Source organism: Cygnus olor, chromosome 1, assembly GCF_009769625.2.
Source record: "Cygnus olor isolate bCygOlo1 chromosome 1, bCygOlo1.pri.v2, whole genome shotgun sequence".
NCBI classification, from domain to species: domain Eukaryota; kingdom Metazoa; phylum Chordata; class Aves; order Anseriformes; family Anatidae; genus Cygnus; species Cygnus olor.
In genome coordinates, this window is record NC_049169.1 from 94,812,332 (window position 1) to 94,836,235 (window position 23,904).

A 23,904-nucleotide genomic window follows, 5' to 3' on the forward strand; every position below is an offset into this window, starting at 1 on the left:
AGACAGGGATCAGTTGTGCCAAGCTTCCTACCCAACTGTAAGTTCAGAAAATTCAGACAACCATTTTTGGATTATCCTGTAGAATGAGAGTTGGATGTTTGTGAGACAAAGATGTTGTTGGGAAAGCTACAAAGACTTTAAGTGAAGCTATGACATATACATGACAGTCTTTTTCTCCCATCTTCATCAATGATGAACTTGCATATTATAGGGAAGAAGATAGCTGCCAAAGCCTGGATGTGTCTGCAATACCTGAATTCAATCAACATTATGGACACTAACTTAAAATGGAAATCATGCTATTAAGCTGCAAGTTAGCATAGTCTAATGGGTTGGGACAAATTGTCAAGATTGAACCCTGCTCTAACACAATCTTCTCCCTCCTTCCATCTGTAATTTTGTCAATAAGACTGTTCTTGCATTTATTACAAGTTGAACAGGCTACATACTAATACTCCTTTGTCTCCCCAAAAATGCTATCTCCAAATGCTAGTCTTGCTCAAGTGTAAATCTGAATCACCTTTCAAAGAATGTTATTTACAACTGCTTTAGTTTAAGACGTAGTTAAATTTTCCTAGTAAGATCATCGCTTATTTTCCTTCAGCTTTCAAAGTCTTCCGCCAAATTACAGGAAACAACCATTCATAACTAAGGGGAAAAACAACTTGCCTCTCAAGTGAATTTAAATCAGAGAAATAAGTCACATTTTCAGGAATCATCTTAGGGATGAAGCCAAAAAGATTAGGCTTCTACTAGTAAAGTAGACTTTAACTTCCAACCTAGAGGAAAAAAACAGTCTTCTGCTGAAAGGAAATTGAAAGAATTATGGAGAAAAACAATCCACCTTTTATTGCAGTATATGTGTAGGAATGAAAGTGATTTATTTATTACACACAGACTTTTATTAAAAAGGCTGGTAATGGAACATTTTATTTTAATGCATTGACTTGATAAAAGGTTAGTTACAGAAATTGTGTTATGTTGTATGTCACATGGAAGGGCTATTTAAAAAAAGATTTGATAGAGGATCTCTCTTATTTCAGTTACATCGTAAAGTGCCTTGTGTAGTCATATTCTATTGTCGGAATGACTGCTTGTACAAATTTCAAGAAAATAAGAAGGTACCTGTGTTTGTTGTTAAGGAAATGGTGCAGCAGCTAGAAATCCTCAACGCCCCGACCCCCAAACATACCTGCAGTCACATGCAATGGTCTGCTCAACAGTTTTTCTTGCTAATAGGAAAACAGTACTTAAAAATTATACAGTTAGAGACTGGGAAATTTATACAGTAGAACTCTGGTAGTAATATCTGATGCTCCTCCAAATATACAGACCTTTCTTTTTCAAGTTAAAGCAAGGAAACAGAAGTTACTTTCAATAAATCTTACAAACTACACAAAAATTTGTGATCCGATTTACATACTTAATATTTGTAATTAACAAATGCCAAGGTAAACTGCAGCTAGAAAGGCTAATTCCTAGCTACCTTCCTGTAACTGCAGGGAAAGCAGGCTCCTCAGTGGCTCAGAAAAAGAAGTTGCTGTTCTGAACAATTCTTTGAAAGAGCTCCTTCCTGTTGATGAGGGAAAGTAGAGAAATTAGCTTTGCTAAGCTTTGAAGTCTGCCTTCTTTGAAGTCTTCCTAGTCTCCCTTACATGAGTCACCTTCAAACATTTGTTGTGTCTCAATCTGTAATGTGGAATATGCTGGATAATTGCAAAGCTAAAGCGTCTGTCCAACTGGGACTGAGGCAGACAGACAACCAAGAAGAAAAATAAATCACAACTTACAATAATTATGTTATACTGGTACTTGATAGAAGAAAGAAATACTGCTTTGGCACAGTCTCATTGACCATTTTTCGACAAACACAAACTACATGACAATGATGTACAAAACTGTCTGTTAAAAACCCTCAATTATGTTAGCAATAGCAAAAAAAGTAATAAAAATTTTGAAAATAAGCTATTTCAAACTACTGAGAAGCAGACAGCTTCAACTAACCAGATGTATTTTCCAGTTCATTTTCAGTTGCTGCACAAATTCAGCAAGTCTCAACTCAGCGAACATGAATTTTACTGATTCAGGGCCTCTAGCTTCTCAGTAATCCCCTCCCTTGCTTCCCTTGTAGCTGCAAAAGCAGTTAGATTACTGTTCTGAAAGGATGTACTTGCTTTTAATACCAAGGTTATTTCAATTATAAAGTACAGTACCAATTACTACAAACATAATGCCAGCCACCTGACTAAAAGGAAATTGTTAGACATTCCGTACTGATGTTCAGAACGATGTCATCTTCATTGCTTTGTCAGCCTAGTGTTTTACCAAAGCAAGGTTTGTAAAATATTCTCTTCACTCCATGTGAGCAGTAATAGGATCTCCACACCTGTCAGAAATGAATCTCAGAGCCAAATCTAACACAGAAGCAGCGTCTCTTTACCGAAAGGGTTGTTAGGCATTGGAATGGGCTGCCCAGGGAAGTGGTTGAGTCACCATCCCTGGAGGTCTTTAAAAGACATTTAGATTTAGAGCTTAGTGATATGGTTTAGTGGAGGACTTGTTAGTGTTAGGTCAGAGGTTGGACTAGGTGATCTTGGCAGTCTCTTCCAACCTAGATGATTCTGTGATCTCTCATATTTCTAAGTCTTTACTATAAGGTAATATCACAGCATGGATTCCCAAACTACACTTAAGCATGTACCAACTCTGACCACGCTCTATGAACCTCCAGCTCAACCTCCTAATACATCCTCCTACATCAGACTATCAGTTCCATACTCACAGCTACTTCCTTCACACCTGTACAGAGACTCAACCCCTGTCTCTTCAACACTACCTACTTTCCCATGTGGTTCCTGCCCCACTCCCCGCAAGTGATTAGTGGTGTTTGTTTGGACAGAAGATCTCATCCCAGAACTCTGTTGTGCTACCAAAACAGTTGTTTACTGCTTTCACACACCACTGTATTTCCGTTTAGGAACCCTTAGGTAACAGCTCCTTACAGTGCAAAAAAATCTCTAGAAATACCATGCAGTAATGAAAAAGGATACATGTGAACTCCAAGTTCTCCCCCACCTTCTGCAACAGTCTCAATTATTTTCTTCATCACTTCTGCATGCCTGAAAAACAGTAAAAAATATTTTAAAGATAAAGCAACTCCCTCGTCATTTCAGTAAGATTACATTTTGCGCAAACTAAATTTTGGATGGTTAGCTTCAGCGCAGGAGGAAGAAATTTTCAGTTTATTAAAGGAGAAATCAAACAATAACTGAAAATATTAAGTCATAAACATAACATTATTTGCCAGCCCCTTACATTGACAAGGCAAGGAGAGGATGGGCTATGCTACAATGTATTCTGAGTAGCACAGTGAGAGGCATTCTGCTTGTCGCAGAACTCTGTTAATTGTGAAACACCAAAGAAAGCACCAGGAAAGGTAATCCTTACCAGAAGCAGTTAGCCACCAGAAGTTCCCAGATGACCCTTCAGAAGATGACTAGAGATTGCTGTAACTTTTTTTTGCTGCCCCTTCTAAACTTTTAAATTTGCTTAAGTTGAGAGATAAAATACTTATATAATTCATAAAGCTTCCTGGAAAAGCCAGGCTAAGCCATCCCTGCATAAAACACCTTTTTGCTCTGGGACTGACTAGGGAAACTTTCCCTGGCTACAGCTGTAGCATGGGTTCTATGGCAACAATTTCTAAATTATCTTCTGCTCACTCATGACTAAAATCATGCCAAGGTTTAATCTGACAAACTCTCTAGATCAGATTACTACTGTGCAGTGAAAGATGAACATTTCTTCATGTGACTGTACTTTGAGGTTAAGTCAGTGACTTACCAGACCTACTATGAACCACAAAAATACTTGTTTACAAAGCCGATCATCGGACTATGACATGGAATTACAAAAGAACTGAGATGAGAAGAATTACAAAAGACTCTGGTCATCATCTAGTCCCGACCTCCCTGTGCAAGGAATAGTGAGCTAGAACAGATTGCTCAGGGACGATGTCTGGTCTAGCTTTGAATAGCTCCAACAATGAACACTTCAGATTTGTTCAAGACCAGTTATAATTTAGAAGTAATGGTCTTGTGTTCAGGATAGCTCTTCTACCTCATAACCTATGGGATGAAGAACACACCAAATCAGAGGAGAGAACTACTGTATGGTTAACTGAGGTTTTATTTATATATTCTTAACCCAAACTCACCTTACTTTCATCTATGCATCAACCCTATTTTAAATTCATGATTCTGCAGGCAATCGTGATCAGAGACACCATATAGTTCCGTGGACATTCACTTATACAAGACTTCAAGCTAGTCAACAATAGCAGTTTAAAAAAGCCATCCTGAACAACTATGTGCCTATGAGATCTAGAAAGAGTGGTAAGTACAGTTTGCGTAACTTACTAAACACGCTTTGATGTTGTTATGCAAATCTAAATAACTGAGTAATTGTTGGCATTCAGCAATCACCTCTGAAGTTAATCATTCTGACAAGGAAGGAAGCTGTTGCAAAATTACCAAGACACATTGTAAACTGGAACATGTACGTCTGGGGAAATACAGGAGGTCAGCATTTGTCATTTACTGTGCTGCTGATCTGTATAAGCCAGCTACTCTTCACAGTTGATTGCAGTTCTGGATTCTCACGATGCCATGGCAGAACACACACTGCATGTGGTACCAAGGCCAGTTACTTCAACACAGGAAGCTCACTGCCGTTAAAGCTTAAATTTTGACCTCATCTGTAATGGTGGGCTATTTTTTGTACTGGCACAGAGTACAGGCCACTCCATAGCTGCTAGACGTGTTTTATAGGATACTGGTTCAATCACATCTTAATGACGATTGTTTTTTTTTTTTTTTTTTTAAAAGGACTAGAGTTATCTCAAATTCTTTAACAGCCATCATAATAGTCATTCTTACAGTTACTTGGGAGCAGCTTTTTAAGAACCTTACAAATTCTCAAAAGTTGGTTTCCTTCCATTAGGAAATTTTGACGAATTAACATGAAGCATACACCTCCCCCTCCATATAAAAGGAATACGATAACTTTGGGAGAAATGTAATCTAAAACATCCTATCTAGAAATCTCAAAGCTCAAAGATTATTTTTATTTTACTCTGAATAAGAGCTCCCCAGAGATAAGTGGTTGTCTTAATTCAAGGTGACTAAATACTACGTGCTCACCAATGCTTGTTCCAGGACCTGTTTGTAGATCACTTGAGCTAACAAATAGGTCAGTCATTTGAAACACCTACTAAAATCCACTAAATTACTTTCAGGTATTACTTGAATCACCTCAAGAGCTGGTTGATATGAGTTATTCATATTCCAAGTCAGAAATACCACTGTTGCTACTGAAAAGAAATTGAAATATATAGAGTTAAGACCATACATTAAGGGGCTATAAATAAATTGAAAGCTGCTGATTTCTTAGACTGATAAGACAACCATTTATGCTTTCATCAGGAGTTTTTGCTTTTTAAGTGAAGAACCCCCCTCCTATGCTTTGTGACTAAAACTTTTCATTAAAGAAATAAATTTCACAATGGAATTCAGCACAGTTGACATATTGACATTCTCTGAGTATCAGCTGGAAGGGAAACATCACATGGGAAAGTAAATGGAAACAATAAAAGCCATCCAGATATATTGGGGGAAAAAGAAAAATCTCACAAAACACATACCACCACCAGAAGTGATTGATCTGCCCTAGTTAAGTAGTTCGATGGTTCATTCGTAGAACTGATACGAACAGTGAGAATTGTGATTAAAACAGTTTCTAGCAATTAATGAGGAAGTTGAGTATGTTCCTGCCAGTACCATAAAAATGCTGACAAGAAATAAATCTTCCAGCAGAGCTGCAAGATGAACAGTTTCAACTAATTACTCAAAAATAGAAGCAATCTTAAGCAGCTGCCCATGGCAATCATCTTCACCACCCTATTTCTCTCTTTTCTCTGACGCAGGACAAAGGGATATATGCATCACAAGAACAGCTAAGCAAGGTTAGGGCCATCCAAATACCTTACATTACACAATATTTGTAATGTGTAGGGAAGCAACAGCAGCAGAGCTAGATAAACACTGGAATTTCCCAGCTAAATTAAGAAAACCAGTACTTTAGGCCTTTTATTTTTTATTTTTTTTTAAATCTCAAAAGTCCAGACTTTCTTAGCTGTAAGCCTTATTAAGTTAAGGAGATGGAATAGCTCGCCTTGGAGAACAAGAGTACGTACCTAATGCTTCAAAAGTCAAGCAGCACAAGAATCTAATTTAGCCAACGTCTTTACAGCACTGGTACCCACCAGTCTCGTAGAATTCATAGAAAACCATTTGAAACATCCATTTTAGCTATGCTATCAGTCACTTTTCACATTCTCAGGCCTTTCCCAGGTCAAGCAGGTGCCAGTCAACTAGACTGCTTTGTTTCTGAGAAGGCTACATTTAAGACTATTGACAAATTGGTCTCACTGCACTACCTATTTTCTTTTTTGTTCTTAAAAGACTAATTGCAGCAAGTTTGATGATGCAAATTGTTTCTTCAAGAGTAGATGTGGATTATGTAACAAAGGCACTGAAACGTCACTCACTCCACAGGAAAAAATGAAAAGATACACTCACAGCTCTCCTTCCAGAAAAGGAAAACTCAATCCAAGTTCACAGGCTAGTATTAAATTGCTTCCTCCTCTGCAAAGCAGTTTGCAAAATTGAACAGGTTACATTGTAGTCATAGCCCTACACAAACCCTACCTAGTTAACAAGGGCTGTCATGCCCAAACGTCGTCATCTTTGTTTGTTCTCAGAGTGCCCTCCAATGTGCGTCCATCAACAGAAGCTTCTTCACAACCAACTTAGTAGCAGGGCTTTCAGCAGTGAGTAAACTAAACCATGGCATCGTGCATTTTTTGTTTGTCTTTGCTTTGGTTAGTCATCTTCCTAGTCACTCTTAAGCCTTCCTACATTCATCCCACCTGATACTCCTTCAAAAGTACTAGCTGTGCAAAGAGCTGGATGCACTTTTTTCTTCCAAAGCCCCACTTACTGCAAACAAGATAGAGTAACAAATAGAAATCTTTGTATGTCAACCTATCTTCATATGTTACAAGAATCTTTGCGTCACACCAGAGGTCTACCTCATTATTTGACAAATTCGTAGTACATGCCCAAGAAGCCTGAGCAAGCACCTAGTAATACTTCCCCAAAATACTTCAAGTCTCCAGCAGTACACAGCCCAGAGATGCCCTAATACTGAAGCTGTAACTTCACCTGTAACAACTCTTAACAGACTTTCCTTCATTATATTGCCTGAACAACTTTAGTTTAATTAGATGTATGCATAATTTACTCCTTTTTCTGGCTTTCAGCGTGCAAGTAGTGAGTTGTGTTCAATGCCACTAGTTTTACTATTTAGAAGAGGAAAAAAAAAAAATGAACACCTATCATTTATTCTCCTTCTGTAGTTCGTGATGGAGGTCACAGAAACCAGAACTCCCTCCTTAGCAGCATTTTGCTAGCTGAAGGGTGGCATGTTATTCAAATAATTCCTTATTTGGAAGAAGCTTCACAACTGATAGCAATTATCTCTAACACCCTCTTTGTACCTCTTCCAGTTTTAGTCTTCCTTTACCTCAGAATATAGAGCTGATGACCAGAACTGTACTGGAGTATTCAATTTTTAGGTGGTGCCACACATTAATCACAGAAGCTTAATGACATTTTCTGTTCCACATTTTATTCTTTCCCTAATAGTTCTCTGCTTCCTGTACTGCTCTTGAGTACCAAGGCTTATGCTTTGACAAATCTACTGTTACTGAAGTCTTAAACCTGGTGATTTAAAAACCAACAATGAAGTTCACTATTTAAAAATTTCTCTAAGTCAGGTGTACAGGGGAGAAAGCTGTTTCCCACTTGTACACTGGTTTCCCTTCTCAATATTGTTCAGACATAAGCCCAAGTGCTTGATGAAAGCAAAGATTGCTGTAAAGCAGTGGTTAAAGAACTAAGATCTGGAAGAAAGACAAGATGCAGATTTCTGAAGTACATGAATATACACCTTCATAACAAGATCAAGAGCAGCCATACACTGGTGCAAAGCTCCCATGCTCTTTCTATGTTAAGAATGGTATGCCCTTCCCACGACATGTATGGTTAATACAATTAAAGATTGCCTAAACTAGTAACAAGAGTGTTTTGAGTCTGCAAAAGCTACCATAAGCTTGTCAATGACAAGCTAATCATTTGACATCTCAGCTAGTGATGTAAGAACCACGTGTGTTTCTTCAGGTACAAAGACATTTACAAGACTGAAAGAGGCAACTGGGATTTTATTTGTTTTTATTTTAAACTTACGCAAGATTATAAAGTGTATTTATTTTTTATTTTTAAGAGGAAGCCCAAGCTCACATCTCCAAGATCTTAATACTACCAAGAGGTTGAGGAGTTACACCAGGATACTGGTTGTGCATCACTAGGCCACTTCACAGGAGATAAAGGCCTACCATCTAAGATGAAAGACACCTTCAAAGACCTGTTAGAAAAAATATCTGTACAGCTAGTCTAACTACAGACTTCTTGCAAAATGGATGAGAAATGTGGAAAATGCAACAAAACACTGAGAACAATTGTGTTTAGCACTTGTGTTCAACAAATAGTGTGGCATGTAGAGGACTTATTTATGAGTATAAAATTTCAAGGACTGCTAGAGGAGCAGAAGGTAGCAATTACGAAATAGGAAGGTTATTTCACACTGAAATAGCTTTTCTCTTCTCCCAGAGTACACATTATGCAGCAAATTAATGCATAGAACTCTTTTCTATAGCGTTCTAGTAGTCTGCCATCTTCTGGAATCTATAGGAAAGTGGAGGAAAAGCAAGTTAAGCACAGAAGAGAGCTCTAACTTCATAATACACTTGCAGCAACAAACACTGAAATGACTTCCAAGAAAAGCTGTTATCTGCCTTTTACACTCCTTCAGAAGTGAGCAGACCACTATGGCAGCCACCTGTAGAAATACAGCCAGAAAATCTAAACAAAATTCCTAACAAGACCAGCAAAATGCCTCATGTCTGCATCCCGAATCACACCAGAAACAAAGACATACCTGCACGGATGAACTGAGCACATGGGAGGAGGGGGAAGATGAGGATGGTTTTCAATGGTCACTGTTTTTTTGACGTGATCTTGACTAATATCTTCATACATATGCTCTACTGTTAAAGGCTGCCGTTGCTACAAGAAAAAAGGGAACATTTGAAAAAAAGCGTTACTGGCAAAGAATCTTTTGCCCCTTCTCAACAATTCTAACATCATTAACGTATGAGGTACTGTAAGTTACAAGTATCTAACATACAACAGCTCTGAAGGTATATTGAAGGAACTGCGATAAGATCCATATGGTATAGGAACAGCACTGCACAAAGTTTTGTTTTTAATACACAAGGTGAATGGTAAAGTCAATATATTTGAGAACCAAGGTCCTGGTTCTCATCTAGGAATTTGAGCCGAAAGTCCTCACAACTTTAACTCAAGAAATTTCGTCATTAAAAGGGAAAAGTGATTTATCTAATCTTTTCCCCTGAAGATCATGAAAACACATACCTGCTTACTTGTGTAAATTGACTGGGGTTATTTCTGGTAGCTCTGTAAAGCTAGTAGCTTAAGAAATAGCAGCACATGATATTCTTTCTGTCAAATGTGCTTGGTTATTAAGTACAATTTTTCAGCGAAATATTTTCTACTTCCTGCAACCCCCAAAGCCCTGTCTGCAACCCTGACTGTATAATGGGTTTTCTCACCATTTCTTCCTTTGAATTTGTTCAGTGAATAAGAAAGCAATAACAAAGTAGCCTTTCTATTTGACATGATCTAATTTCACAGAGGTGAGGAAAAAGGTATAGCTATACCTCATCATATCCAAATAACCAGAGCCTTGGAGTTTGGTAATATTTGTCATAAGTGATGTAGAGGTCATAAGTTCTAGTCTGCAGAATAGCATCTTCCCCTCCAACATCAACTTTAGCTTTGTTAACTTCAACAATCTGTCTTGTGTCAAGTGTTGCCTGGTTTTCAAGGTAAAAACGACAATATTAGTACAGTCTTGTTTGTATTCCCTCTTGTCCCATCCTAAGTAGTTAGGTAGGGCTGTAAAATTGAAATTAATGTTCTTAATTAACATTAAGAAATGTAGGACTTGGGGTTTTGCTTTAATCTTCAAAGTAGGAATATTGATTTCACACAATTTTTTTCCCCCTTAAGTCTGATTTCTCAAGGAAGCATGCAATTACATTGTCCTATCCCCTCCATTCTTTCACCAATAACTTTTGAACTTTTTGACGATTCCAATGAAATTCAGAAGGCAGAGAGGTCTCAGTTTATGCAGGTGTCACAGACCTTAAGCAAGTACCCCAAATAACCACGCTCTCTGTTTTCCCTCATTACACTCCAGCATCCATGTAGCCAGCTGAACCCACAAGCCACTCAATTCACCACATGAGCCTCAAGAACAATCACTGCACTTTATAATTCTTGTGAATAGAACATTGCATGTAAGCAGAGCAAAGCAGATCAACAAAGAAAGCAAAATTACTGTAACCAAAATCTTTCAGGACCTAAGAGCTAGGGTAGATTGGCAGGAGACAAATCCACAGGAAACCAAGCTCAAAAATCCCACCACTTATTATAAGCTTATGTGAAATATTTGTCATCCTTATTTTTATTTTGTGCTCATATTGGTGATAAGCGTTGCAACAGACAAGACAGAACTGTTCACTCACATCATCTGTCTCCAATAGCCCACTTTCTTCATACTCTGAAAAGAAGACCCATAAAATTCCGTGTTCAGCTCATAGTTAGCTGTCATATTTCCCATTCATAAACGACTCCATTAAAAAATCCACACATACCTAAAGATTCGTTATTCAGAGACATCTCCCAACCCCTAAACCACATTATACTTTTTAACACAATTTGACAAAAGACTATAACAAGTACATGATGAACAATCCTTAAACAAGTAGTTTTTAGTAGACAGATTAAGTGTAGGTATGAAGCCAGAATGAAGCTGTGCCATAATCCCTATTTTTTGTTTGCATCTGTGCTGCTACTCAAACTAATTTGCCACTCAACATTCACAGAGATTTCATCACACAAGTTAGAGTAAACATGCATCAATAAGACCATTAAAAAGATAAAAACATGGACCTGCTTTTTTTTTGGCATGCATTCTGTAAAAAAAGAAAAGTAGTATTTTCTTAGAGTGTACCGCTATAGTGAAAGGCCTGAAATAAATACACCCTCTCATTCAATTTAAGGAAATACCTTCCATGTCTGCAGCTTCCCCTTCATCTTCCTCATCATCATCTTCACAGGATGCTGAACGTTCTGGTATTTTTATATTATCCTTTAGAAGTTAAATTGAAAGCACTGTTTTAAGACAACTGCGTTTAAGCTACATCAACAGTTTTACAGCTCCAGCAAATGTAGGTCCAGTCAGCTGAACTATGCAGAAAAATAACTCCTACAATATTAACAACAACTATACTGAACTCACATACTTGCTTATTAAACAAGCTTAGTTTCGAAATCCTAGCATAACACTAAAAATCCACTACAAATTTCTCCTTTGACTTTGTAGTCCAGAATGACTGTATTCTTAAAAGCAGTGAGTAGACATGATATTAAACAGTCAGTTTCTTTTCAAATAATCCACCTACCTCAAATGAAAGGTAATGACTAAGCACGTAGATTAATATTTTGTGCGAATTAATCCACAAACAATCATGCAACAGTTCCATAATTATTTCTGAAACATTTAAGAGCCCGAAAAGGTACCACTTTTTTTTTTTTATATCAGTTTGAGGAAACAGAGTCCAACAGAAGTGAAGAATGACACAAGCACTCAGCCAAATTTTGTGCTGATACATAACATTTGAATCCAACAGACAATTCTAGAGAAATTCAGAAGGGGGAGGTCTCAATTTATGCTAGTTTCATGAAGACTTTAGGACAATACTCAAAATGATAAGAATTAGAAACTGCTCTAGTTGTAAATATCACCAGACTGGTTTCCTCACTGGAAAAAAAACGACCAGTACAAAAATATGTTGTCAAGTACTTTGGAAACAGTATATTATCATAAAAGGATTTGTCATTCTTGATTGGACTTGTGCTCCAAGAAATGATGTACTATACAAAACACAGATTTTTTCTGCATACCAAATATAAAAATGGAAATCCAAGTCATATTACAACAGTTATGCATCACAATAATATTCTAAAAGTACTATGTTTTGTAAAAACAGAGATCACTTTTAGGTATTCATTAAGACTGTTTCTTCAACCCTTATGTAACGGAGTTGTGAAAAAGCAGTATTTTTACTATGTTCAGCACAATTCCATTTGAAATGGTTGAATTTCACAGTTCATCATATCAATAGCGTTTTGAGTTGTTTACAATTTGTGCAGTAACACGTGGGAGCCCATTCTCTTTCCCCTTAAACTTCAGAATGTAATGATTTATGGTTGGATAGTTTCACAAATTCTCATAAGGCATAGATGGAACTCCACTTGAGCCATCAGCTAATTTTAAAGCCACTTTGTCTTTGGCTCTCTTAAGCGCATTAAGAAATACGTACATACACACATCCCTCATTTTTTTCTAACTGTTCTCAGTTTCCCAAGGGCTTAAGTTTCAGATTTGGCTCCTGCTACAGATTGACTTTTTGGAAAAGTACCGATAGTGATGACTTTGTAAGATATTTAAACAATTTTAGTTCTTCATGCGGATGTGAGGACACCAGTTTGTCAAATAGGACTTAATGTGTTTAAACTTTGCTTGCAGTAGTATTTAAACATTATGAATAAATACTTTATGCTCCTGCATTATTCTTCCCATATAAAGATTTCTTTACACTGGCTCTCCAAACATTAGATTCTTGAGACACAAGGACAGTATGTATCACTGTAAACACAGTATCATTTTCAGTTTGTAGAATTCTGGCAGACTAGCTAAAGACATTGCAATAGGATCACTGCTTTGGTAAACACATGGTAATGAGGAGATACACATGCTTAAACTACTATCGTGGGCTTTAAATATCAACGAGTACCTGCAACAAATCTAGTGACAAAAGTCTTTTAAACTTTTAGAAATAATACTAGATTGCTGGAGATAAGATTTCTATTAGCTTTACATCCTGTAATAAAGCAAGAGAAATTTCAAAACAAATACCTTACTGTCTAGTGTGATCTCCTTAACTGCTTCTGTTGCACCCACTATACCTGTTAATTGAACAAGAAGTTTGCATTAAAGTTGTTGTTTCTTTGTCACAGAACACTACAGAAATAGGTTGAGAGGTTGCAGAGGTCTCAAAGCAGCATATGATTTTTCCAGTTAAATGTCACAACAATTTTAGATATTTGAAAGGCTGTTTATTTGGTGTTGGTAGTATGCTTGGAGATGGACATCCATAATGACACCATACTGTTAACGCAGAACACAACAGCACAGTTCTTGTACTTCAAGCAAATTTTGTTGATGGAACACCGCAAAGTAATTTGGATTTTTATTTTAAGGAGTTTTTACACAAAAAATGAGTTTAGCATAGGCATTCACATCGCAATAGTACTCAGCTTTGTGACGAAGGCATGCATTTATGAGTACTTCTGAAGCATCTTGAAAGCAAAGTGTTCATGACACAGCAATATCATGGCAGGACACAATGCTTTTAGCTGAGGAAGCAGTGGTAAAAAAAAGCCACCCCAAATCACAGTAGTATCAACTCTTCAGTACCTCCCTGTTACGTTCCTAGTTTTAATGCTGCTCTTTGGGATACATGCCAACATCTGCTTTGACACAGTATACGCATCTTATTAGCTCTTCAGATGAGAAATTGATCATTATGGAGAATAAACCTGGAACCAAATTACTGCCCACCAGAAATGCACAAATGGACCTCAACTGTTTGGGAAACAGATATGCCAGGTCAACACTGCTGGGAAACAATGCATTTCCAGTGGCTGTGTGATTGTAAAGAGAGTTTTTCCCACCCAGCAGAAAAATATGTTGCTATAAAGCATATAAATACAGATAGGTGGAAATAGATTGTCTCCTCTGACAGTGTTCGGAAACGTGGCTAGTCTAGTCAAGAGTCTTACAGCTGTGCTAGCCCAGCATGGTGACCAAAATCAGTCTACCCTAAAAACCAACCAAACTTGATAAAGCAGGAAAGGGGAACGCATACTTAATTCAACAATATGACAAAGCTTTGTCAAAAGATTTCTTTGGGGTGTTGTATTATGAACAGCAATGCATTTAAGAGTTGCCAGCAATCAAAAACATATCTATAAAAGAAAAAAGGATATCTTTTTTCACCCTTCCTCTCCCCAGCCTGGCTGAATGATTTAGTGAGAACATCTACCAGATTACAGCAAAATGAAATACACCACAGAAAATAAGTACTGACTGAAGCATATTCTAACCTTGGAAATGGTAGGAGACAGCATCATTGGAAGACAAGTTGATTAACTTATGGCAAAACATGAAGAAAGACTAAAACTAATAAAATTGCCAGTTCTCGGAGAAGAGAAATATGATTTAAGAGGTTCTGCCAGAAAGACTAATGAGACAAATTCACGTAAACAGTAATTTTAGTCTTTAGTATAAATGCAAGCCCATCTGAAGATTTCCTATGAGAAAGATTATATCTCAGTGATCACTGTATTTAATTTTTCTTTTTCAGCCCCCTAGTCAACCTCAGATACTAAAATATGTTATTTTCTAATGATTCCCCCTTTTAACTCAAACACAACAAATTAACAAAATGTGAAATACTACAGTAATTAAAGTTTCTTTGGGTCATCATTAAGTTAAATGATCCCAGCGTGCTTCACATACAACCTTACTAAAAGGCAGAAGTTAGCACATTCTTCAAATTAATATTTTAAAGCAACATTCTCTAAACAAGATCTTTTTAAGGAACGAACTGGTACACAGCTCTTCAACCCACCAATAACTTACTTGAACTTTAATAAGAGAATAATAAAATACTGTCAACCAAACCCCCTGAAAAGCAGCCTATTTCAGGCATACAAGCACAGAGTTAAATACCTAAGCAGCCATGTACAGAGCAAGTGGGTAGCTGGCACTGTAACTTATTTTTCCCAGATTAGATAATGGAACACAGCCATCTGAGAAAGATTTTACTTTCTAATAGTGGAAACTGACTATCTTATCAATTACCAAATGCAAAGTTCGAAGCAAGATTTTGAATACCTGCATTGTGAAAGGTGTCTACCCATCCCCCATCACCATCATCTTCTTCTATAATTGCTTCCTGCTCATCTGAGTACTCCATCTGCTTACATCTTTTGTAGCACGGAACTGCAAAAAAATTGCACATCAAAATGATTGCAGCCATTCTATACAAAATCAGATGGAAGTATGAAGTTATCCTACAAAGCCTTCTGAAATATGGTAGTCTCTCACATATCCTTATTTAAGGAATTCTAGAGCTATATTTCAAACGCAAAAGCACAAACTTAAGTATGGTAAGAGGTGTTTTATCTCACTGCAGTGCATCACTTGCAGTGACCAGAAAAAGCTTATTCTTGCAACCCACTAGAACATTTTCATCCAAACTCACAAAAAATCAGAAAAGCTAAACTCTCACGTCTCCTTAGGCTGCCTATTCTTTTGCTAACAACTGGAGACAACCTACTAGTTCTCTTCACATCACCAAAACATTTCTAGTCCAAGAACAACTTTGCTTGTATCAGCATCAGTTTACTGAATTGATTTGTCTTCTGCTAAAAGTTTGCATCAGCAATTATTAAGCATACCTAATTTATCATGTTAATTATCTCAAAGTTTGGAAGAGGTTAGAATTAATATGTTATTTAGACTAACTTCAGTCACATGCATTACATCACTGTTCAAGCACAGATTTAAACAAAGTTTTCAGAAAAATTAACAGAAAGAATGCAGAAAGCAAGAACTATGTCGAAAATGCTCATTTTCAGAAAGAGAGGGTATGAAAGAGTGAACAGAGGTTGTCCACACTTCCAAAATGAAGTCTGTAGCATGGCTCTTGGTTTCACCCTTAGCCCATAACTCCTACATGTGGTAGGCCAATGCATCATTACCAGCATGGATGGCATGAACAGGAAACCTTTTATAAAGTGTCCTAGAAGGGTCACAGCAATGTGGGACCCTGGAAGCAGGAGAAAAGAGAAATAAAGTTGGCCATGCAGCCATCAAGACCATCTCAGCAAAGTCTGTCCAACACTACTATTAGCATTTTCACATGATAGTTCCCTGCAAGACTCTGAAAGCCTGCAAGTGAAATCAAAGGATGAAATTACAACCCATTGCAAGTACAAATCTCTTCAGGATCCCTTCAGTTCTGCAAGTACTTCTAATGTCATTACCTTGACATACTTTGATACAAGATCTCTCAAGAAAATGATTTTGCCGTGATTGTGTTGCAACCTTATCTTTCTCATGCATTTTATTAAAAAGGTAGTAATCACAAATATTATATATACGTAACTGTGAATCTGATCAAAATTTGATTTAAAAATGTATTTTATATCACTGCTATTGAAAGGAATACTGACATTAGTTACACATCTGAACTAGAAGCACTGGTGTCACCAAGAAAGACATTCTAGGTACACTTCCATAACCCAGGTTTTCCCAAAAAAGAGGAAAATAAAGCTATTTTCGTTTTAGAAACTGAATGTGAGGTGAAGGGCAGGAAAAAAATAGACAGGCATATAAGGAGGTTTATGATACTTAAGCTTCATTTCTACTTTAGTAAGGCAAACTGCATTACTAGTATAAAGCCCTAGTAGCAACTGGTCTAAAGCAGAGATTTTAGATGTGCAGGAAATTTTTTTTTTTTTAATATCCCAAAGCCAAAACATCCAAAGTGCAAGATATTTGCTTCCCCTGTCAATACAGACAATCAGTAGAGTTGATAGCACAATCAATCATGCTATCAATCCTAAGAACACTTATATTTAAACTTCAGCCTTACCATTTTTAGTTACCAAAAACTGTTTGTCTGTTGGCAGATAAGCCTTGACTTTTAGTTCTTCTCCTGAAGCCCTGCAAAATGAAGTGCACCATAAAAGGTTGAGAATTTGATGATGTGCAAAAGAACCCTATTTTCAATTTATACGAAGAACATTCTACATACTTCTCTTGGCCTTGTCTCAGAATTTGTTTGCTATGACTCTACTCTTGGCTATAGAGAGATTTTGATCTAGGTATGAGGTCAAAAAGGTTGGCCACTCCTAAACTACAAAGTCTTGGATCAAAAACTATTTGCTGATTCAATAACTGCTTAGGAACTACAAGCAAAGATGGGTTGACAGAGGAATCTAGTCTATATGAAACGTACCAGGATCAGCAACAACATAATCCCAAGTGTTTGTACAGATTAACTTCAGAAAAAGCAAGAAAGACTTGTAAAGACAGTCAAACTGGCAATAGTCACCAGAGCTCACATTATTTAAGCACTTGCTTTCGCCTTCAGTGTTTTTTGGTTTGGAATAAGAGTCTAAGCTTCTAAATAGCCTGTTGCCAACTGCTGACACACAGACCTGATTCAACATTTTCTCTGAAGGAGACAGTAAAAAGACAAGAAACAATGATTCAAGTATAACAATTCCTCCTTCATCTGTTCATGGCCCCGTATAGAGCCAAGAACCTTGATGATACCAACTGCACAGACTGATTAGTTTTATAATGCAAGACATTAATAAAACATAAGTACCTTATTTGCACCCTTACCATACACAAAAGATAAGGGATTTCTGAGGGCAAGCACAGCAAAGTTAGCTGATGTGGGCCAACTTGAAAATATTTAACCAACAAGCTCTTGTTTAAAATATACCAAATACAACTTGTTCGTAGCAATTTCAGTTGGACACGGCCTTTGCTTTTTCAATCACCATTACTAAGACAAACTCAGGGAGACACACTGATGCTGCAGCTGAACACTGAAAGCATGCATGGTATATACTAGCTTATTTTCTCTAGAGCCTTTGGGAAACAAATAAAAGATCCCCAAACAAATCCTCATTTCCACTACACACAACAATAAATAAGACCTGCTTGACTTAAAGTTCATATCACTTCATCACAGAAATAGCATAAGTTCTACTGCAAGAGTCAGTGTATTATTCTGAAATGATGAATTGTATCCAACGGAAACATATAAAAGCATAAGTAGGGATGCTAACTTTCCTTAATTCTTTTGATTTTGCTTACCATTGCCAAGTAGGACAGTGGTGAACTAAGTGATCTCCAGCTGCAACAAACTGTTAAGACAAAAAAAATAAAGTACTGTTAAATACAGAGTAAGGAAGCAATTTCCACAATAGTAATATGTCAGTCATGTATTCCTCTAATAGTTCTTATTTACAGTATCAGTTTATATTATTTTGATGCTTTACCAATTTTTCAGCTAATCATAAAGACTAAAGTAACTTCACCTGAAGGAAATGCATACTAAGCATTGCTTCCTAGGCCAAGTAACACTGTTTACTTTGTAATGAATAAGCTGCTTTTCTTTGCTACTCTTCAAAGTTTTACAAAGACACTCGAGATTAATATGAGAAGATGAATACTTGAACTTAAGCTTTCCCCTAAAACCAAACCAAAAGAGGTATTTCTGTATTTCACTTCAGTTTCAGCTACAAGATATTTCTGTTCTAGTGTTCAAAACAATTTTACAGCAAGAGAGGAAGCGAGATTGTCACCATTTCATTGAACTAGTGAGAGAACTGCAACAGAAGAATAAATAGTATGCTTTAGATAATGACCATCACCATATATCACCGACTAATGTTTACTAGGTATGGATAACCAAGTACTTCGAACATTGAAAAAAACTTGTGTAGAATTTTATTCTGAAGAAACAGCTTTAAAAAATCTTCACTCCACTTGTTCTTATTATCAGACATAACAGCTTTTTTAAAATCACATCACCTTTTCAAAGCAATATTGGATATGCTGTACTAGACTTGCATACCAAGTCAAAATCCACACAGCAAATTCTAACCCACTGGGCTTAGTTTTTCCTACACAAATTGGAGAAGGTAAACCTGCATTTAAGAATAGCAATTTGTGTGCTCTATGCATTAGTGCCTTTTGAAAAGAAGGTGCATGCCTGCTCCTGCAATTGCTTTGTCTTAAAACACCAGGTTACAATAATGTACTTCCAGGCAGACTACAAGCTGTTATGGAGTGACACAATAGGCTTGGAGTGCCTGCCAATGCAAGGTGCACCAGTGTAGTAGAATCACAGAATCATCTAGGCATCACAGAATCACAGAAAATACCACAACATGTATTGCATGCAGATTAGCAGATTTAATCTCTGCAAAAGTGATTTCTTTCAGCCATTAGCTAGAGATTTTTCTTGGAAAAAGTGAAATATTCATTTTAAAGAAAACAGTAATCCCTTCCAATACACATGGAAATTAAAAAACACACATTAGGCTTTACCTAATAATAAATATAACACATTAAAATTTAAAATCATTTAAAATTCTCTGTTCGGAGAATTGGAAGTGTTTGTAGTTCCAATGTTGAAGGACATTATTTAAGACGAAAAATTCAAAGCATTCTTTGGAAGTCTATGAATGCAAAAAAATAAAAACAATACTTAAATTTCTCTCCATTTTCTTCAGCCTAAACAGCATAATTAAACTAGTTAGTTTCACTTTCTATTTCTAAAGCACTAACATTATCATACCTGAATTGGTATAGCAAAAGTGGCAAGAAAACAATTTGAGATTTGCCTGTACTTACATATGAAATAAAAACGGCTACCTTTCTGAGGTATTAGCTAGCAAGAACTCATGACAGGCAAGAATTTGCTAAAATTAAATCAACTACACTGATAAATGAAAAAAATACAGATGATGAATTTGATCAGTCATCATTAGCCTTATCACTAATAGACTCCTCTTCAGAGACAAGCCACAAGAACCACACAGTTCATCACAATGGTGAGTGTCTCAGACTAAGATACAGGCAGAGCAGGTTAAACTGAGATTCATTACTCACAAAATCCAAACTCATTCAAAGATAACATCCTAGCATCATCACAGCTGATATCAGTTCTCTAGTAATCACTACTATATCAAGATCAGAATCATCAGGGAATAGGAAAGACTGTCAAAGGGACAATCAGCAGATCCATGCTCCTGTCCTATCTAAGTTTAACAAGACAATCAGTCTTGCTGTATAACCATTTCCCTTCAACATGGCTTTGAAGGACCTGTTCTATTCATCCTATCAGCATCTCTGTTTATAACACATACTACTTGCATTCTTTTACTGGTATTTAAATGCTGCAGTTTAATCTAACTCAGCGTGGTTCTTGCTATGTTCTATAGCAAGTATATTGTCTTTCAGTCCTACTGCAAAGTTCTCTCCTACATATCACAGAGGAATTAAACATTAGTAGATGTATCTACTTTCTCTGTAAACAGTTATTTTTATCTATAATACATTAGTATGTAAAATACACAGACACCTATACACACACAGTTATCAGAACACCATGTTGCTAAGCCTGTTTTTCTGAGTAGTACTCCCATGGATCACAGAAACCACAAGTGCTTGCATGCCTTGCAACAGAGCAGAAAAATGCTTGCTACCAACATTAGGAAAGACACTTTTGCCCACATACACTACCTGTACCAGTTATAATTTGTTCTCTCCCATCTTCACGTCTGTACACTGTCTCATTTTTCTTTCATTCTACCTAACAGTCTGAACACTGTTCTTATACCTCTGTAAGGACAATGTATTTTCAGAACAACAGCATTTTAACATGAAAAAAAGCAGCAAAGGGAAGCCTAAATAGCACTGCAAAATCAGTGCTAATATTTTAGAAAAATTCTTGTTGTTTTTTGTTCACAGCAGACTCCTTTAAAAACTACAACTGCTTGGCATTAAACCAAAACACAATCACTCTGAAGCAGCCTCTGGGGGTTGGGAGAGGGATGCTTGCTGTGAACAAGCATATATAATGATTTAGCCACAACCCTGGAAGGAACCAAAAGAGAAGAAAGACAGGACTGTTTCCAAGACACAGTAGTACAAGTTCTCCTTTGAATTGCTCATGCAAAAGACCTTTGAAACAAACATATTCCTGTTTACTTCCATGATATATATGGAGTTGTTGACCCAGCATGAGCTTCCTTTAGTGTTTTAGGATGTAATACAGGAAAAGACAATCCACATTCAGATGCCACGTTGCATTTCAAGAAGAATTCTGCTGTTGATCTACTTCACCTGAAGAGTAACAAGGCCATTTAGAACTTCCACAGCATGGAAATTGTTTCCAGGAACTGGCAAAGGCGTAAACAGTTTGAGATGAGCATGATCATTTTGAGTAAAAGTTGTATTTAGAAAATATAGAAGTACTGATATTTCAAAGGTTCTAAATACTTACTTCTTCAGGTGTAATTACTCCAGTTTCTTTAAATTTGGACTCCTGCAATAAAAAAAAAAAAAGAAATCGTGAGTTCTGCTGGCAAATCAACGTACCCACTTTACTGGTAAATAAAAGTATCTGCAAGACTTTCATCTTGCAACTAGCTCAGTCCACACAGATCTCTGAAGCAACTTGGAGGCAGCCTCTGCCTGGGCCGATATAAGATTAAAATATATTAGTAAGATGTATAAGTAAGACCTGACAAAATTACTTAGATGCAGGATCTGGGGAAATTGTGAAAAGATTACATACGCAAAGTAATTTTTTGATGTAGACAATTTATATCAACAAATAATAAAAGAAGACCTCTTACACCCTGTGTTACATTCACCAGTAAGAGATGGGAAACCAGCTAGAATTTAACGATCCTCTCAGTCAGGACTTTGGGACTGTTTCTTAGCACCAAACAGCAGTGCAATGCGTTGATACAAAGGTTTTCAGTTAAGAAACCTAATATTTGGCTACAACTTCAGCTTACTCAATCATTAGGAAAGCATTAAAGAAAACCAGCCACTGCTTAACCTAGTTATTCTTGACACTTAACCCTGGTGCACACTACCACCTGCGTTATATAAAGGGAAATGAGCACACCTATTTCATGAACACATCTGATACCTTTCTCTCCCATAATGTCTCTAAAGAAGAGACATTTAAGAACAATATTAAGAAAAGCAAACTGGCTGCTGTGCAGACATCATAGTATCACTCTATGCAGTTAACAAAAATCAAAGAAACCCAAACAGCTATAATTTAGCAATTTGGATTACCACAAAACTAAGAACTCCTGATAACACATTATGCAACATCACACTAGAGTCAGCTTACTATTTAAAACCTCAACATTAACTACGTGCATTATGCAACATGCACAAACTTGTGCTTCTGGAATTACAGAAGGAAACATGTAAAATACCCACACTCTGTTCCCTGAGGGTAAATAGTTCGCTTTTTCATCTTAAAGCATCCTGTGATATAAAAGCTAGCGCGAGACACAAGTCTAGTTTCTTTCTGAAGGTAAGGAATAGGAGCACTTATTTCAAGGCCCTTGTAAAGGGAACATATACGCATATTATCACCTCCCCCATGTGGGAGCGTCCACCTTGTCTCCCGGCCGCTAGCTGTACATCTGATCACACAAATTCCTCCGCTGTTCACAGTGGAATAAAGTGCCAGCCGCTCAACAACAAGCGTATGTGGTGAACACGTCACTTCACATTTCCACACCACAACTTCAGTGCAGCACGCATTGGTGGTCAAACCCAGGAAGATGCACTATCCAGGCAGGATACCTCAAAGGGACAAGTTCAATTAATAATTGCTTATCGCTGCCTTCAACCCAAAGATCTAAACTGCAAGGCATAAGGTATATAGAAGGTCATGCTATAAAACTACGGGGAGATTGATACCATAAATAATTACAGTAGAAATATTAAATGCAAGAATCATGGAAACATTAAGGTTGGAAAAGACCTCCGAGATCATCTGGTCCAACCATCACCCTACCACCAATGTCATCCACTAAACCATGCCCCTAAGCACCAGGAACATCTCTTTGAACACCCCCAGGGATGGTGACTCCACCACCTCCCTGGGCAATCCGTCCCAGTGCCTGACTGCTCTTTCTGAGAAGAAATGTCTCCTCATTTCCAACCTAAACCTCCCCTAGCACAACTTGAGGCCATTCCCTCCAGTTCCATCACTAGTTAGCTGCGAGAAGAGGCCGACCCCCAGCTCCCCACACCTTTCAGGTAGCTGTAGAGAGCAATGAGGTCTCCCCTGAGCCTCCTCTTCTCCAGACTAAACAACCCCAGCTCCCTCAGCCGCTCCTCGCAGGACTTGTGCTCCAGGCCCTTCATCAGCCTCGCAGCCCTTCTCTGGACACTCTCCAGGGCCCCGCTGCCCTTCCTGCGGCCAGGAGCCGCCCCCGCCCACCCGCAGGAGCCGCGTTCCCCCTCCGGAGCCACCGCAGCCCCTTCCCCACCCCGGGCTCACGCTGGGGAGGGGGGGGCACGGCTCAGCGCCGCCCCGTTACCGCCTTCAGCGCCTGCCCGCCCCCTGCGGCACCTTGAGCACGGGGGTGAGGTACTCGGCCACCTCCAGGGCCTTCCCCTTCACCGTGTTGATGACGCTCTGCATGCCGCCGTGCCCCCGAGCCGAGCTCAGCCCAGCCGCCCGCCGAGCGATGGCCGCGGCGCCGCCCCCGGTCCTCCCCCCCCGCCGCTCCCCCCGTCACGTGACCCGCTGCCATTTTCTCCCCTCCCTCTGTCCCCTCGTCGCGCCCATGACGCGGCGGCGGGGCTGGCAAAGCGGGGCTGCACCTCCCCGCGCATGCGCGCCGCTGGGGAAGAGGCCGGGAGGGGTGACGTGACGGG

At 38.1% G+C, this 23,904-nt stretch overlaps 1 protein-coding gene across 1 annotated transcript; it reads right to left on the reverse strand.

Annotated features, from left to right (window-relative positions):
* Positions 1-864: 864 nt before the first annotated feature.
* ATG3 (autophagy related 3) lies at positions 865-23,754 on the reverse strand. The gene is made up of 12 exons (XM_040570288.1): positions 23,597-23,754; positions 21,491-21,532; positions 18,292-18,341; positions 17,054-17,124; positions 15,289-15,396; positions 13,246-13,295; positions 11,334-11,415; positions 10,790-10,824; positions 9,920-10,075; positions 9,118-9,245; positions 3,051-3,119; positions 865-1,125 (listed from the first exon to the last, which is right to left on the reverse strand). The coding sequence occupies exons 1-12, from the start codon at positions 23,666-23,668 to the stop codon at positions 1,044-1,046; spliced, it is 945 nt and encodes a 314-aa protein (XP_040426222.1). The 5' UTR covers positions 23,669-23,754; the 3' UTR covers positions 865-1,043.
* Between the last annotated feature and the right edge of the window lie 150 nt (positions 23,755-23,904).